Here is a 17249-nt window from a genome sequence, read left to right as displayed (position 1 = left end):
CAATTAAGTATTTTGAATTTTCATCTCAAATTTATAATTATGTTTGTCACTATTTTGATTACAGGTCGTATGATTTATGCTATAAATGTAAAACACAACTTATATGACAATAGGGACAATCATATGTTTTAAATGATCTTAGAAATATATTAAATGTTTATCATGACAATAGATACATACAAATTTTCAGATACATATGTTTTAAATATCATAGCAGAAAACTAATTGTTTGATTCAAATAAATAGATATCTGAAGTCTATTTTGAGGAAACATATGTTTGATATGATTTTAGAAATATATTAAATTTCAATGGTGGCAATAGATTGAACCATCGCTTCCAGAAAACTATTGGGTTGGTCAACAGAAATCCACCTCTCAGAGAAAGGTGCTCCAGGTTTATACATATACAGTTTACAAATATAGATATCAGGATTACGAAAAATTCCACAAAATAAAATTCGATCATACGACACTGTGGCACAAACATTTAAAACAGGGTGGTGTTGAGGGAGAGTTTCCAATTGCCTCCATAAATTTCCTTCCCAATCATATTGCTCTATTCCTTTACTTGTAAATGCAATTAGTCGTTGAAAGGCATACATAACATCGAGGCAAGAATTAGGAATAGACATATTTATTGTTGTCCATGCTCTTGTGGTGGGATCAAATCTTTGACATCTATTAATATCAATGACATAAAACATTCCTTCAATAAAAACACCCCTACAGCTGTAAATTCCCTGGTGCATCTTAGGAAGAAGCTCCCACTTGTCTTCATCTACTTTATAAACTGCTGCTTCACGAAGTTCATTGAGACCATTATCATTTCCTCCCGCAATGTAAATCGATCCATCAGGTGAGGCACAACATGCAAACTCTAGGTTTGCAGGTCTGGGGGTGGGAAATTCAGCACCATGCTTCCATATACTAGGTAAAAAATCATATATCAGAAACAATGGAGTTAAATGGCGTGACTGGCCCAGCACAACAATCTTATGATTCACATTTATAATCTTATGAACGATTGCGTTTGTGGGAGGGAGCAGTTTACGTGACTGATCAGTAGGATCGTATATAGATATGCTAATATGATCCTCGAGAAAACGTATATATTTCTTAGTCAGCCCAAACTTAATTCTATCCTGATAAAACTGAAAACTTTCCAACATTTCTTTGGCAGGTTCCAACAGCTGCTTAATTTTTGAGTGACATATCTATGGGACTCTTAATAAGATGTCTCGAAATATTTGCTCAGGGACTTCCCGCAAAAAATCCATCATCAACTTTTTCTTCTTAAGGATATGAAGCTTTAGAGTGTGTACAAATTCGAAGAATTATACCGAGTTGTTGGATCTGTAGACGTTGCTTTATACCTGCAAACGCTTCTCCAGATTTAAAGGTCACCACGTTTGGGGATTCCCTTATAATAGAGACTAAATTAACCGTAAAATATTTATGTAATTTGTATATATATATCACATATAAACGAAATATTTCTATTATTTACGAACTACTTAGAATAAAACCGAGGGTGGTTAATCTATGCTACCATTTTAGACCTCCATTGAGACAATTACTGCATATTTTAATTACAATATTAGTCTTCATGAAGGGCAATATACATATATATTAGACCCTTGGAAAACTTCCCCAGAAAATCTCTCCAGAATAATTATTCTATTGGCAGGTTGGTAATCTTTTAACTTTCTTCTCAGTTTGGGTTTCTTTTGGTTTGTGCGTCCAGTCACTTTATTTTACATTAATCAATTGTGCATGGTAATTATATATATAGTGATTTTGAAATGATTTTCACCAATAGCTTTTTCCTGACTGATGTTACAGCTGCAATTTAAATGAGATCCCTGTACATTATAATTTCCATTATATGTTCAGGAATTACAAAGCTCCCTACATAGATACAGATATTTGTGAAATAACAGTAAACAGACGTAAGAGGGGAACACGAAATATTTAGTATTTCATGTTAAGTTGATCGAGTCATGGTAGTATCAGCATGAGTGATTTCAGAGAAATTTATAGTATTTCATGAAATATGAAATTATGAACATTTGTTATATGAAATTAGTGTTAAATGAATTATTCATGCTATGAAAGAATGGTCCATCTGAACCAATACTCAAGAAGGAAATAGTCTATTGTTCAACAGTTTACTGAGTTTGGAATAAAGTTGAACTTTGAGTTTTTGAATTTATATTTGAGAGTGAAGTTCTTAGAACACCAATTCAACATAAATTTAATTTTCTACTACATTCTGTGCAAAATATTAAAGTTTCTTATGCCCTAGATAGGGCATAGTTAGAGAAGATAGCAAAACTTTTACTTAATAACTAAAGTATCAAATAATTAAAGTTCTTTCTTCTTGGCACAAATATTTTCTAAGCATAAAAAAACTTCATAACATTAGAAGACAAGGGCTGCAACCAGCGAAGTTCCTGCCAGTCTTTGCTTTTGTTTCTGCTGCACAAACTTTTTATGCACCAATAAAATCTCTGGGAGGCAATGCATGTGATAAAGCTTTTTCACACTTTCCAAATGCATGTTTCTTTCATCTGTTTCATTCAAAAAAAATTGTGTAAAGATTTAGTAGTTTGAATAATAAAAATCATCAGACACAACAGAAGACCAATAGTTAATAACTTAATACACAGAAGTAAGCTAGAGAGCATCCCAACGATTGGCTTCCACATCAAACAATGCCCTAAGTATAGGCCAAAGTTAGGCCAGACATTCCTTTCATGAAGTTGCAGAGACTCAAACTTTCATATCAGCATTTGGTAATAGACCCATGAGCTATGCTCAAACTCCAGAAAACCTTGAATTAAGGGATGGGATTTGGCATACAAAATTAAAGCCATGGATTATGCCCAAGAACAAATACTAGTATTTTAGAACTCAAGCAATAAAATACCCATTCACTATATCTTTATAAAGCATCATTTACCACTGACTGTTTCCCCTCCCTATGGAGGTTCTATAGTTGAGTTGAGCCACTCAATCCTCAACCACCACTCATCATTTACTCATGTAGGGACGCAGTTGAAGCCCCTCACTGCTCCATTCTCACACAGATATTATTACAGATACTATTGGAGTGATTTGTGTGGAATAGCACAACAAATGGGGAAAAAGAGAGTTGCAGATGAGGGAAGATAAAAGCCTTCCCTCAGTCACCGCATTTCTTCCTTCCATTTACTTGTACAGGTTTTATTGTGGATATCCAAAGGCTTGACATACCTTGTCAAGTTTTTTATTTGACAGTGCTATTAAATAATTACCTAGAGTTTGAGTCAATATTTTTAATGGACTTTAGAAAGATAAGTAGAAAGATAAGTAGAGAGCATTTGACAGTCGATGGGAAGGGAAATGTAACATTCTCTTTTTGAACCACAAACACTGAACTGTTGGTCGTTGACATGGATTAGGGTTGACTGGATTCTGTCAACTCTTAGATTTTGTTATTCTTTTAGTTTGTCAGCTAGTTTTAGTTGTGTCAATTGAATAAGGAATGGTGCAGTTATTCCATTAGCTATCTTCCCTTAAATTAGGGAATCAACTTCAATTAAATTTTGGGTAAGTGTTTGTCAATAGCTAGCATTGAACGTGGTATATGTGGAACGCTTGAGTTGAAGATTACCTAGGTTGTGCTGGGAATAGGAAAGGCATAATTGATTATCCCAAACACAAAAACTTCATTCTGTTCACAGAAATTGGATGCTGCTACAACAGCTTTTTGCTTGAGACAACTTTTTTTCCTTGCAAAAAAATTGAAGATGATTTATGTCGTATTCTTTTGTTGCGTTGCAAATCCTCTAGGTGATTTTTGCCATCTTGTACCTTTGCACATATATTTGCTTCCGACGCAGTTAGGGTTAAAATTTGCAAACGTAGATGTCTGGTGGGCAACCCAATATCTGCCACCTGCTTGACCGTCGAAGCATGTGGATTATTAACGGATTTCGTCTGATCCTTGAAAACCCCATATCCCTGCAACGCACCGACAGAGCTATCCCTTTTTGTTGGCCATGTGTTTCTAGCGACTGCGCTCTGCCAAAGTTCTATTTTGGCAGCCCCTGCACCTCCCTCTGGAGTCGTGCGTTCTCTCCCGTTGAGAACTGCGCGAACCCCTGCAAACCCTCGACAACACCAGTAGTTAAACGCCACAAAATTTGTCAAGAATATTTTGCTTAACTAATACGCAAGTTTAACGGTTTGAACATTAGCAAATGCAAAAATATTTGAGAATAATTATTTTTGATTGGTGCATTGGCATTGCATAAATCACTAGTTAATAAAGAGGCCTCCGCTATAGTCCCTGCGGGCAGGAACTAATAATCCAGTAAATCAGCAAGGTAATCTCGTCAAAATTCACAGTGAGATCACATTAAGTCTTTCAGAAATACTATATTTTTTTACAGCTTATAAACAGATTACAAATATATAGAACACATTACAAATATATTAATATAAGGAACTTGTGTGAACAAAAATTACTTCTATCATTTTACAATTCTTATAAAGTCGTGTATATATAAAGTCATTCATTACTACAGTCAAACTATAATATTTGGAATTGAGTTTATTAGACTATTTAGGGGACAAATAAGTTTATAAGTCTATTTAGGGGACAAGTAAGTAGTGGAAATAAGGCTTCATGTGGATTACCATGTGGGTTTAGATCGACATCCACAAGCACTGCCATGTAAGAAAACTAGTTCCTTAAAAAAATTGATTCTTTCTATCCTCAATGAAGACGATCCGTTATGTGTCAATGATGATTCATCCAAGGTATCTGAAACTTGGTTGTTTGGATGGATGACTTTTTATGGGGCGGATCAACCACGAAAAGTGGCATGACACGTTGGTGGTAGTGGTTGGTTTTGTTGTATGGCACCTCAATAGATTGCTACATACACCTATGTGAATATATATAGTAAGTCATTTATTATTTGAAAATAAGCTTATTAGTCTATTTAGGAGAGAGGGGTTGGTAGTGGTGGATCCTATGTTCGAGGATCCACATGGAGCACCACATAGGTCTAGATCAATATCCACGAGCATTGCCAAGTAGGAAAACTAGTTCTCTAAATAAAAATAAAAACTTTATCCTTCATGGAGGAGACCTACCATGTGTGAAATGGCAATTCATACAAGGTGTCCAAACCTTTGCCATTTGGATGTATGAACATTCATGGGGCAGCTCAACCATGACAAGTGGCATAGAACTTCGGTGGTACTGGCTAATTTTTCCACATGTCAGTCGAACAATCTACCACCCTCTGTGCTCGACAATGCAAATTAAACATGTTTTGCCTCCTCACTCCATTCCAACTAGCCACATTAACTATGTGTCCCTTTGCATTTACTCGATCTATTTAGTGTGCAATATCCAACAAAGGGTCCATTAAATGTTTCATTTTATTGCACATCATTCCCACTTTCCCTCCCTTCTTTCACACATATTATGGAGTGTTTGTGACCTTTGCCTCTGGAACATGTTCAACTCAGGTCATTGAAAATCCTATTCTCACACCAGAAGATGTTTAGCTCTATGAATTCTTTGGCATTTTTCCAGAGGTTGGTTTGATGTTATCCTTTCCTCATCTTGCAAGTGTTCTCTCTATCACTGAAGGTATGTGTTCATCTATTTTTTTACACACTTTATTCTCCTTGTAGGTATAGGGTATCAAATTCACTTCGCTACACAAATCTTAGCATATCTGGAGAGTGGTTAATGGGAGATATCACACCTTGACAGTAGTTAACATAAGATATCACTCTAGCCAAATTTTCTTTATACCTTGTATGTCATACTTAATTGTGTATGATGTCCCATTAACATATAACCAATTTATAACTATTTACCATGACTGATAATGTCCTAAATGCCCTAAATTCCTCTTGTGATCAATCATTAAAGAGTGCTTGTGTATTTGTGTTTAAATGTAATTTTTATAAATTTTAATGTGGAAATATATTTTAATGATTTTATTTGGCAATTCAATAACTGTAAAGATAAATGGGTCTTATATGTTTTCATTTTAATATGCTTTTCATAATTAGGGCATATAGGTGAAATTGGGGAATTAAAAATATAATATATTCTATTAGTTTAAAAAATTGAAACGTTCATCAGGTTTTATAAGGGCAAATTAGTTCATTTTTATTATTAAGCTTATTTTGGAGTTTTGATTTCTCAAAACCCTCATTATAACATCATTGGGCCCTTGGTCTGCTGGTGAATTTGAAAGGTTCTTAATGAGCCAACCAAGGATCAAGTCTTGTTGAGTGCAAGGATCTAACATCTAAAGGGGACGAGGTTGGGATCAATGCTCTAGTAAAATTTGGTCCAATGGATAGCTCACAATCCTTGGCTCTTGGCCAAAGAGGTTCTTGTGCTCAGACTTAGGTGACCAAAATGGATTTAAGGACAAACATCCATAAAATTAACCCTCCTTATGTGGAGATTTTTAAATGGTGATTGTGGGAGAAATTTTGTGGTGATTTTTGCTTTGTGTTAGGATTGGGGAAGTGTGTATTCTCCTCCATGGATTTGTGCTTCCATTCGGTGTGTTGAAATAAATTCATGTTTGAATTTTTTGGGCAATTTTGACGTAGGTGCTTCAATTCTTCATTTTTCTCCTTGTTTTTTTATTTTTTAATGGTTGCAAATGGAATTAGGATGTACAAGCCTTTATTTACTCAAAAATAATTAATTTTAATATACTAGTTTATTTGATTTAAGAAATTTTTGTAAACATTGCATTTAGAAATGTTTTGTCATGCCAAAATTTTAATTGAATGGGAAAATTGAGTATTTTATTATGAAAATTGAGTGTTGGATGCATAGAGACCAAAAGTGTGTTTTTACACTTTTGACGTTTAAAAAACTTCAAAATTTTGTGTTCTTTGGGGTATTTTCATGGTGGAAAACACAATTCGCTAATTTTCGGAAAAAGGTTTGGACAAGAGGAAATGGTGGAATATTTGTTAGTTCTAGATTAAATATAATGTGAAATGATAATTTTAGTATAGGAAATTTTGAATTAGATTGATTTGGATCCCATCTCACTATGTTATTAAGAATTGTGAAATTGTGCTTAAGTGATGAATGAAATGTGAAATTGGCATCGTGTTTTACTTTTTTTCCTCGCTCATGTAGTATGGGATTATCTTAGGGTGTGGGCATTAGAGTTGGTTGGTTGAGTGAATCTAAATGGGGACTAGGGCACAAAGTGGCTGCTAGGATAACCTATTGGAGAGTTATGTATAATAAGTGAAAACTAAATAAAACATAGTTAATAAAACTAAGATAATTTGATATCATTATCATGCCTAGAGTGCTAGTAAATACGTAGGATGATTTGGGATGACCTAGGGGTTTTGGGGGTGTTTATTTGGTTTGATAAAGTCTCCTCGTCTTGATGAAAATTGCAGAACGGAAATTAAAATCAATAGGAAAAATAGAAAACAAGGGAGAAAATAAGAAATGTATCAGAGGATAACTCTACTTGAAAATTATGGTGATTTAATAAGATTAGATGTTCCATGGATTATGGTGATTTATATGTCAAATTTTTAATTGCAATTCATATAGAAATGACATTTATCTTCATTTTCATATTCATTAGCAATAGACATTTGACAATGTTGTTGCCATGAAGGTTATGAGCGCACTTTATATAACAATATTTGATTTGGTTTTGTTGAACAAACAATTTTTACATTTTACTTGCAAGAATGCTTTTAGTCAACTTCTTCTTTTGGGTTACATACTTCCTCTTCTTGATGTTGGATTATTGAGTGTAATCTAAAATATCGATAAAAAAACACAATTAATTTTATAAATATTCATGCAAATAATTTCGATGTCAAATTAAGTAAAAAACTATATTTGTTATATTTCAACTGAGAATTCATTGAAGGAGCTCAAATGATTGAATGTATAGGAGTAGATTCATTCTTGAATGCTTGGAGTATTCATAAATGTAACATATAAGAGTCACTCCACTCGGGCGATTCTTTTTAACTCATGGAGGAACCTATAGATACTTAAAAATGTCTCACTAATCATGTACTAATTATTGGTATAATTAATTGACTAATTCTTTAATTATTTAATTAAGCTAATTATTTTTCCTCAATTGACTAAATCAATATCATTCAACATTTCTAATTATCAAATTTCCATTCTTTAATTAATTTAATCATTTAACCCCTTTCTCAAATATTAATTAAATATTAATTATTTAATTAATTACAATTAATTTCCTTAATTAAATAATATTTATTATTTAATTACTTGTAATTCTAATGTTTAAATTATTTCATTTAAATTATTTAAAATTAATTATTTCACTCTTCCAATTCCCCAAATTCGAATTTCGAATAATTCCATTTAATTTCATTTCTCTCAAATTCACAATTCCCCAAATACAAATTTCAATTACTTTCATCTAATTCCAAATCATCAAATTAACATTTCACCAAATCTGTAGTTGGATGAATTTCAATAAATTTTAGGTGCATTTAGAATTCGAAAATCCAAATTGAAAATGAAAATCAAATTCAATTTTAAAGTCCTACAGCACATGTTGAAAGCTTAACTAATTGATCAAATCAGTTAACTCAGTTATGTCTTCAATCTCCCGTTTTCACTCCAAATAATCTTTTCAAACTAATCAATGTAATCAATCATCTCTTCAATCAATCCAATGAACTGGCTAATCTAGTCAAACCACTATCCAATCTATTTAGTTGACTACTCAATCAATTTGGTTAACAAATCAATCAATTTTGTTAACAAATAAATCAACTCTGTTAACTGATCAATCTAAATCAGTTCACTCCCAATCAGAGCTTGAGTTCAAAATCCCATCTCATCTCTCATGTAAATTTATATAAACAAAATCATTTTCTCAATTCAAGCTAGATCACAACTCGTTAAAATAATTGTCATCTTTATGCAAGAAATCTCAGTGCAATATTTGAGAGCCACCTACACCAAGAATTTGGAGAAGAGAAATGGAAGCAAAAATGTGGAATAGGGAGTTTAAATTAGTTTAATTCTTCCATTTATTTCATTTATTATATTTCATTATGTTTGATTTTAGATAGATTAGTTAAGGATCTGTGATCATCCTTATTTCCTAATTAGCTTAATTTACATGATTTCAAGCATGAAAACAATGGTAAACCCGATGTGAATTTATAGTGACTATATTATCTTTTTTTATTTTTGTCATTTGTAGATCTGTACAGAACAGAAAAATGGAATCATACTTGCATACACAAAATTCGCAATTGCACATATTAATGCGCAATTGATGTTGTTTTGTTTCACATTTGCTATTAGATTGATTCTCAATAGATTCTGTCCATGTCAAAATCAACGAACTTCTTTCTTCTGTCTTTTTCCTTTGTTTAAAATAATTTCCAAAATTGTCACATTTAAGTAATGTGCAATTGCTTAGTCATAAATTCGCATTTGACTAGACATTAATTCGCATTTGTTAGTAGATTTGTTCGCAATTTCTTAGTAGTTAATTCACATTTTCTAGGAAAGGTCAAAATGTTTTTGTCCTATTTTCTCTGTCTTTCTGTCAATAATTAGCTCTGTTTCTACAAACAGAGAGGTCAAAGTTGCAACGAAGAGAAAAAATTAGGCTAGAAAGCCCACCATGTTCTAACAACCTTTTGGTTTTCCTATAGGGAAAGATTAGACAATATTTCTTTTGGTGCTCTTAAAAAGACCAAACAAACATTCTTCTTTTCAATACCTCACCATTGCTATGATGGATAAAATGAACACCATGTCTTTTGGAGCAACATCTCCAATAGTTCAGACAATATTGCAATGAAAGTTTAAAAATAACTTTTAGAGAGTATAGCCCAAACCAAAATTAGGAATAAAAAATACTACACTAGTAAACAGATTCAAAGTTGTGTCTGAATTTAGAATGGACTTCATTTAATTGTACTATATTTTGTGCATATGGAGAAATTTAATATTATCATATTATTGTGTTGTAGGTGAGAACCCCTTTAGAGAACACGATCCTTGTAATGAAGGATGCACATAAAATTAGGTTAATTTGTGCTCCCTCGTGTTTTGTTAGAATGCATATTGGAACCATAATTTTTGTTTTGTATTATGGAAGTGAAATTTGGCCTTGCAGTTGTGAATAGATTTTCCCAAATTGTGGCAAAGTATTTAAAACAAGAGAAACTATTAGAATAAATAAAAGCAATTGTTGGGATCTAAGACAAAATTCTAGTATAATTTGTCCTTCTCACTTTGTTATTTCTATTATTGACTTTTCAACTTTCTATTTCTTATCAATTGTAAAGTTTTTTATAGGTTTTTTTTTTAAGTTAGTGTGTTGTAGTTTATTACATATACATTTGTAATCACTTATAAAATTAAAAGATCAGTTTTTTAATAATTTTTAATGATTTTTTTTTATCTAATTTCAATTTTAAAATGGAAAAAAATATTATAAGAAATATTAATGTTTAATAAACAATCATTAAATTTCAATATAAAGGTTTACATAACAATAATTGGATGAGCGTGTAATATAAGGATTCATGATGTAAGAAACATGTTTATTTATATGAGTAAATGAAAGAGGAGTGCATAGTTTTCATAATTTTTATATTAATCAAATAATATTACACAATTTTATATATATATATATGAGCAATGTTAAAAATATGGAAAATCCAAAATTAGAAAAGATGTTTGAATAGTAAGATTGTAAATTTTAAGTCACTATTAATCATATGATAATGCACATTTACAAATTCACCAAGTACTACAACAATGTCACAAACATGAAAATACCAAAACAAGAAAAAGGTGAGAAAATAATAAGTCTATAGTGCTTACCTGCATAAGCTTACACAATCTGTAATTGTGTACCTAGCTCTTGTTTACACAAAAAAAGAAACATTTATTTTATGAGAGTGAAAAGAGAAGGTAATTTTACATGAACAAACTCCTCTACTTAGCCTTTGAATATTCATTGTTATTGATTTGAGTGACTTAGCATGTGCGATCAATATAAATTAAATGCTAGGGCACAATTTTGGGGAGTTGTGACGTAAAAAATACCATAGCCTTGTAATTTTACACTACATTTTTTGTGTTCATTTTGGGATTCATTCCCTAATGTGCTGCTAGGCTCATTTTAGCTTTTGAATTAGCCTTTCTCTTTTTCATGGTTATTAAGTTTTGTTTTCTTGGGTTATTTTTTGTCAAGTTTCGTTGTTACCTTCCATCTTGCTACTTGTATTACCATTTTGAGTCAAAATTATTTGGATACTAGTGTGATGCATCGATATAATTATGAACATGCTAATATCCCACAATTGTTTTCTGTTTGATGGTCATTTCTAAACATTTTTCTGATTGTCACCTACCTAACTCATTAAAATTAATTCAAGATGAATCCAACAACTTGTTAGCCTCTTCTAATGCTCTCATCTTATTTTTTAATAAGTTGTTTCATTAGGAACAATCTCTCTGCTCTCACTTGGCACTCACATAGCTCTTTTAAGTTGTACAACTCTCTATAATACTCATGCCACACTCTTCGTTAAGACTTACTGTCGACTTATCTTTCTCAAGCTTCTTAGGTGATATTTTTATTGTTGTATTGTGATATTTCAGAATTAGAAATAAATTTAATTTTAGTTTCTATGTTGAATGCTAGTGGATTGCATGTAACATTATACAAACATGGTTGCAAATTGCTAAGAGGAAACTTGGTGGTAGCAAGGGGGACAAGGAAGTGGGCTCTATTTAAGCTTGAAGCCATTACTATTGTAAAATCCACCAATGTAAGTAAATACAAAAAAATATTAACATATTGCGGTACAATAGATTGGGTCACATTAGTGAGAATAGGTTAAAAAACTTTTTGAATAAAAATTTGGTAGATCATTTTTTCCATTTTGATGCAAGAGATTTGAACTTTTTGAACATTATGTGGTTGGTAGAAAAAATAAAAATCATTTCCTTCAATTAGTAATAAATCTAGGAGTAAATTGGAAATTATACACTCGTGTTTTTGGACCAATGGATATTGAATGAATTAGAAGATATAGTTATTTTGTTTCCTTAATTGATAAAGTTTCTAGACACATGTGGTTACTTTTTTTATTGAATGAATTTGAAGTTTTCACTAAATTAAAAGATTTTAAGGCCTTAGTTGAAAACAAAATAAATTGAAAAATTAAGGTTTTAAGAATTGATAATGGAAGAGAATATTGTTTTAAGAAATTTGTTGAAATTTGTAAGAATGCATGAATTGTTGAAAAAAATAATATTTTGTATACTTAATAAATAGAAATAGTACAATGGATGAATTAGACAATAATGGAAAGATCTAAAAGTATGTTAAGTGGTTCACAAATTTATAAATGCTTTTGGGAAAAAGCTACAACAACTACTTGTTACTTATTAAATAGATCTCCCTGTAAGGCTCTTGAAACAACATGTTATGAATGATGTGTACATATTTAAGAAACCTTTTGTTTCACATTCAAGGGTATTTGGCAATAAGGTTTATGTTCATCTGCCAAAAGAAAAATGATCTAAGTTGGATCCAAAAGATAAAAAAGTGCTTTTTCATTGCATATTGTGATAATGTAAAAGTATATAACTTATGGAATCCTACAACCACTAAAATTATCTTTTCTAGAGATAAGTTATTCAAGAAAATTAGTTATTATTTATCTTCAACAACCAAAAGAAAAAGAAAATAATTGGTTTTTTACAAAGAGTGTATTTTTAAATTAAGGAGAGAAGTGCACCTTGGAAAGATTAAAGAGATGGACGTGAGGAAAAGGAAGAAAAATATGGGCTTCTAGAATTAGTTACTAATAAAACTGACAAACAGGAAGAGGTTGAATAAGATCATTATTATCAAGATCCCCATACTTATATTCTCATATGATCGACTATTGCCACACCTAACAACCTATGTTGTAATTACATGGTTAGTCAACATTTCAATAATCTACAAGGTACTCAAAAACTATTCCTTTTGTAGAAAATGCTTATAGGGAGCACACCCTTGACCCAAACAGAGATATTGGCTCAACAAGTAGAAGATCTCCAAAAGAAAATGACTAGCATGCAAACATTTAATGAGAAAAAGAGACATACTAGGGAGGATATCTATCCTTTTCTTTTTGAAAGGACTTTATAACATAGTGACCACAATTACAGTGAATCCAAGGAGTAGAGATTGTGTTATGATCACCCGGAGATCCAAGGTTACATTACAAGCGGTACCATCAAACCCCCCTCCACGGACAAGAAATTATAACATGGTCGACCAACTAAAAAAAACTCTAGCCTAAATTTCATTATTTGAGTTGCTTCGCATCTCACCGGCTCATAGGGTGGTCCTAGACAAAGCATTAAAAGTATATACTGTTGCTAGAGATATAGATGAGAATGCACTTTAATCCATGGTTGGAAACTTAGCAGCTTCCAAAGTAGCATTCACTAAATGAGATGTACCTACAGACAGGCCTACGCAAAATGACACTCTACACTTAGAAGCTCTTATTCACAGAAAGAGGGTTCAAAGAGTGCTCATAGATGGTGGATTCTGGATCAACGTATGCATCAACAAGAGGTGGTAATTCAATAATACCCCTATCTCTTATTCGAGTACCTAATGAAGCTTCTATCATAGAAGAAGAGCCAACCATTCGGGATAATCTCCCATTCATCATTAATACAATTGACTATCCTGTGTCTTCAATTGAAGAAATTCATGAATATGAATCAAATAGAGAAACATATATACAGAGTATAATTGATTCACATGACTATGAGTTTCTATCTACACACGGTTCAAGTACATTTTCATCTCTTAGTTCTTATGACAGCCAACCAATTGAACATGATGGCATCCAATATAAAGAAATACCAATCTTCCCACCATCAGTCAAGTATGTTTGCGATAATAGAATCCATATGATCTCGGAATCAACTTCTCCTATTGAAGGACAAGATCTTTGTCTCATGTATCCTCACTTAATAGACTAGGGGCGAGAAGGACAGCCACAATTAGATTTATTTCAAAGTGATGAAGCTATAGCTGAATTCTTGGGTGCAAGGGATGGACTTCCTTATGATGATCATAAAGTTGGCTTTACCATTTATCTTGATAGAGCTACATACTTTGGAGAAGCAAGCTCCTCTTCCAATTCAGATGATGAAAATTAAGCAGAACATATGGTTCACAATAGATTGGACAACCTTCCCATAAACAAAGATTCCTATGTGCAATTTAATATTTGATTGAATGAGTTTTAGGGCTGATACATGCGACATGTTCTCCATCTAGCCTTACGACTTCCAGGAGTAACTCGGAACCTAGGGGGGGAGGATGCAGTACCCCTACCCTAATCAATTTCTAATCCCGGTTTAATCTTGGTTAGTTTATCATAATATAATGTTATAGTCAGATGTTTGATTTAATGCATAGCTGTCGATGTGGTTTTCGCACCAGTTTGTATGCAAGTTATTAATTCTCCTATTTCGTGTTAGGATCTCGAGCTAACGCTTTCATTAAGTTAATATATGTATGCATGTATGACTCTTGGTTGCAGGAGATTTCCGGTACAGTGCCGCATGGGTGCGAGATTCATCTCTGCCTGGATTTGCAGCCTTGAGTGTACCTCTTTAATCCTTAGAGTTGGATTAGGTGGTCCCGAGTTTCTCGTTTGACCATAGTCATGCTCAAGTGAGCGTCATTAGTCGTCGCCAGTATTCCCTTTTGGTTGGGTTTGCAGATCATCTGTCCGATTGACTTTCTTGGTTTGCATGCTTGCGTGTGTGGTTAAATCGAGTGATTGATCATTAATCTTTAATTGATTTAATGTGTGTTTACGCATTAGTTTATTTGGGGACTCAATCAAATAGGCTCTTTTTTTTATGTGATTAATCATTATTTGAATTGCTTGATTCAATTTAGGAGCAAGTTCAATTGAATGGTTAATTTTAATGTTAAATTTATTATGTTTATGCTTATGAAAAGAAAGATTTAAATTTAATTGAAATACAAATTAATTTAATCTTGTTAGCTTTTTGAAATAGAAACGTTAAATTTCAGTTGAGTGAGAAAATCAATTGTAAATGGGAAAAGCAAGTTAAATTATTGATATAGTTTGAAAGAATTATTTTTAAATAAAATATTTTAATCCCAAAAATAAAAATTTTGGTCAAACTTCTCCATATAACCTAGACTTTTGGAAAATATTGGGGATTGAAATTTTTTGGGGAAAAATATTTTTGGAAAATATTTTGGAGGAAAATTTGGGGGTTTTGGAAGGAGGAGAAATTTCTTGAGCCTGCAGGTTGGGCTCCTCTCTAAATCTTTTCTAGGATTGCTATACGAGGTAAGATTCTAGTTTATATTTTTTGTCCCTTTGCTTATCAGAAATTGTTTTGGATTTTGAAGAAAACTGTTTGGGAAAAATTGGAATAATCTCAACTATTTGGGGAAAATGGAACAGCTGTAAATTTTATTTCCAATTCAAACCTTTCTTGTTTGTTTCCATCTCAAGTTTAGTTTTGGTTGCTCTTGTTTCAAAATCTAAAATAAAATAAAAATGAGATTGGCCATTTGCAATGGAAATTGGTTTAAATTCCAAATTTATGCTTTCAAATTCAAACTTTAAATCAGATAATCTGCCTGGGATTTGATCAAGGATGTTAATCCTTATTGTTTTGCTAATTTGGTGTTGTTTTGGAGAGTTTTTTCCTTCCTAAATCTGGGTATTTGTAAATATTAGAAACCCATGCTTTTTGGAAATAAAATTTAAAAAAAAAAATTATATTTAAAGTATCTGTGAGACTGTGGGATTATTTTGCTATGTGTTAAGTTTTGTTTTTTTTATTAACAGCAAAATTTAAAAAATATATATATAAAAAGAACTGTTTTAACCCCATCCATGTGGGAGTTTTCCCCACCACGTGGAGGGGTGCTGTGTCCCTTTGGGTAGCAACGCTTCCCATGGGGGCTGCGTGCTCCCTTTGGGAACAGTAGCGCTCCCATGGGGGCTGCGTGCTCCCATTGGGAAGCAGCGCTTCCCCAAATGGAAGCGTGAGCTCACAAGCAGGGGGGCCACGTGGGGGTCCACGTGGGTACCCCTCCCCCATATAAATGTTTTTTTTTAGTTTTTATAAAATTCATTTTTTTTAATGTATTTTTTTAATCAAAAAAAAATATATAATATTTTAATATTATTTAATGTTAATTTTTAATTAAGTTTTTAATTATGATTAATGTGGCATAAATTATAATTCATGATTAATTTGATATTAATTAATTGTATAATGGAATATATACGTTAATTAATATTCAAATTTCATTTTATGATTAACGCACTTTTTCTAATTAAATTCTAGAATTGCTAATTTCGCAATTAAATATTAATTGGTTATATTTTATTAATCTTGGATTAATAAATATATTTATTAATTAAGAGTTAATTGGGGCATTTGTCTAATTGAGGAAGTATTGATTTAAAAATTAAAATATAGAATATTATTTTATTGGGAAATTGTTGAAATCAACTATATTTATTAATTGATTATTTTTAAATAATATTTTATTCAAGAACATATCATTTGAGTAATTGAGAAGTAAATGAAATATTTTATCAATGGATATTTAGATCATTTAAACGATATACTATTGGAAATTAATAATGTATTGTTTGGAATGTTGGCGAGTTAATGGTATTTTCAATTTGTAAAATAAATGGTATAGTTATAATCCTCCTCTGTTTTGAGACATAGGCGAATGGACAATTGGAATTGTGGTATTGTACTTACCTGGTAATGGTGATTTTTCTGTCAATACAATTCGAAAACTTAGATCATTAGAATACTTGATTGACTATTAATGTTCAAATCAATATGGGAAAATATTGTCTTGTCTAGTTATTGCCTTTGCAAGTTGAATTTCTGTATTCGCTTTTGCTTAAGTAATGGCAAGTCATTCTTTGTTTGATTGGACCCGGTCATATGGTTGATTTGGGTACCTATTTCAGACCTCTGTCTCGAGTTGACTGTTGTATTGTGGTGGTGTTGTAGTTGGTCATATCCTTTATGTGGGTGTCGAATGTTGATTTGTGGTTGACCATAGTTTGTCAGGTCTTTGGTTAGAGTACCGTTAGTAAGTGTATCTCTTGGAGTCAT

The 17249-nt window shown here is 32.0% G+C and overlaps 1 protein-coding gene across 1 annotated transcript; it reads right to left on the bottom strand.

Annotated features, from left to right (window-relative positions):
• Window positions 1-300: 300 nt before the first annotated feature.
• On the bottom strand, window positions 301-17249 carry LOC131867724 (F-box/kelch-repeat protein SKIP11-like). The gene is made up of 4 exons (XM_059215531.1): window positions 17222-17249; window positions 16884-16901; window positions 3857-4146; window positions 301-1191 (listed from the first exon to the last, which is right to left on the bottom strand). Exons 1-4 carry the CDS (start codon window positions 17247-17249, stop codon window positions 301-303), a joined length of 1227 nt encoding a protein of 408 aa, XP_059071514.1.

The sequence above is a fragment of the Cryptomeria japonica genome, unplaced genomic scaffold, assembly GCF_030272615.1.
Source record: "Cryptomeria japonica unplaced genomic scaffold, Sugi_1.0 HiC_scaffold_181, whole genome shotgun sequence".
Taxonomy (NCBI): Eukaryota; Viridiplantae; Streptophyta; class Pinopsida; order Cupressales; family Cupressaceae; genus Cryptomeria; species Cryptomeria japonica.
The sequence above is the reverse complement of the archived record's forward strand: the minus strand, read 5'-3'. Positions and strand labels throughout refer to the sequence as shown.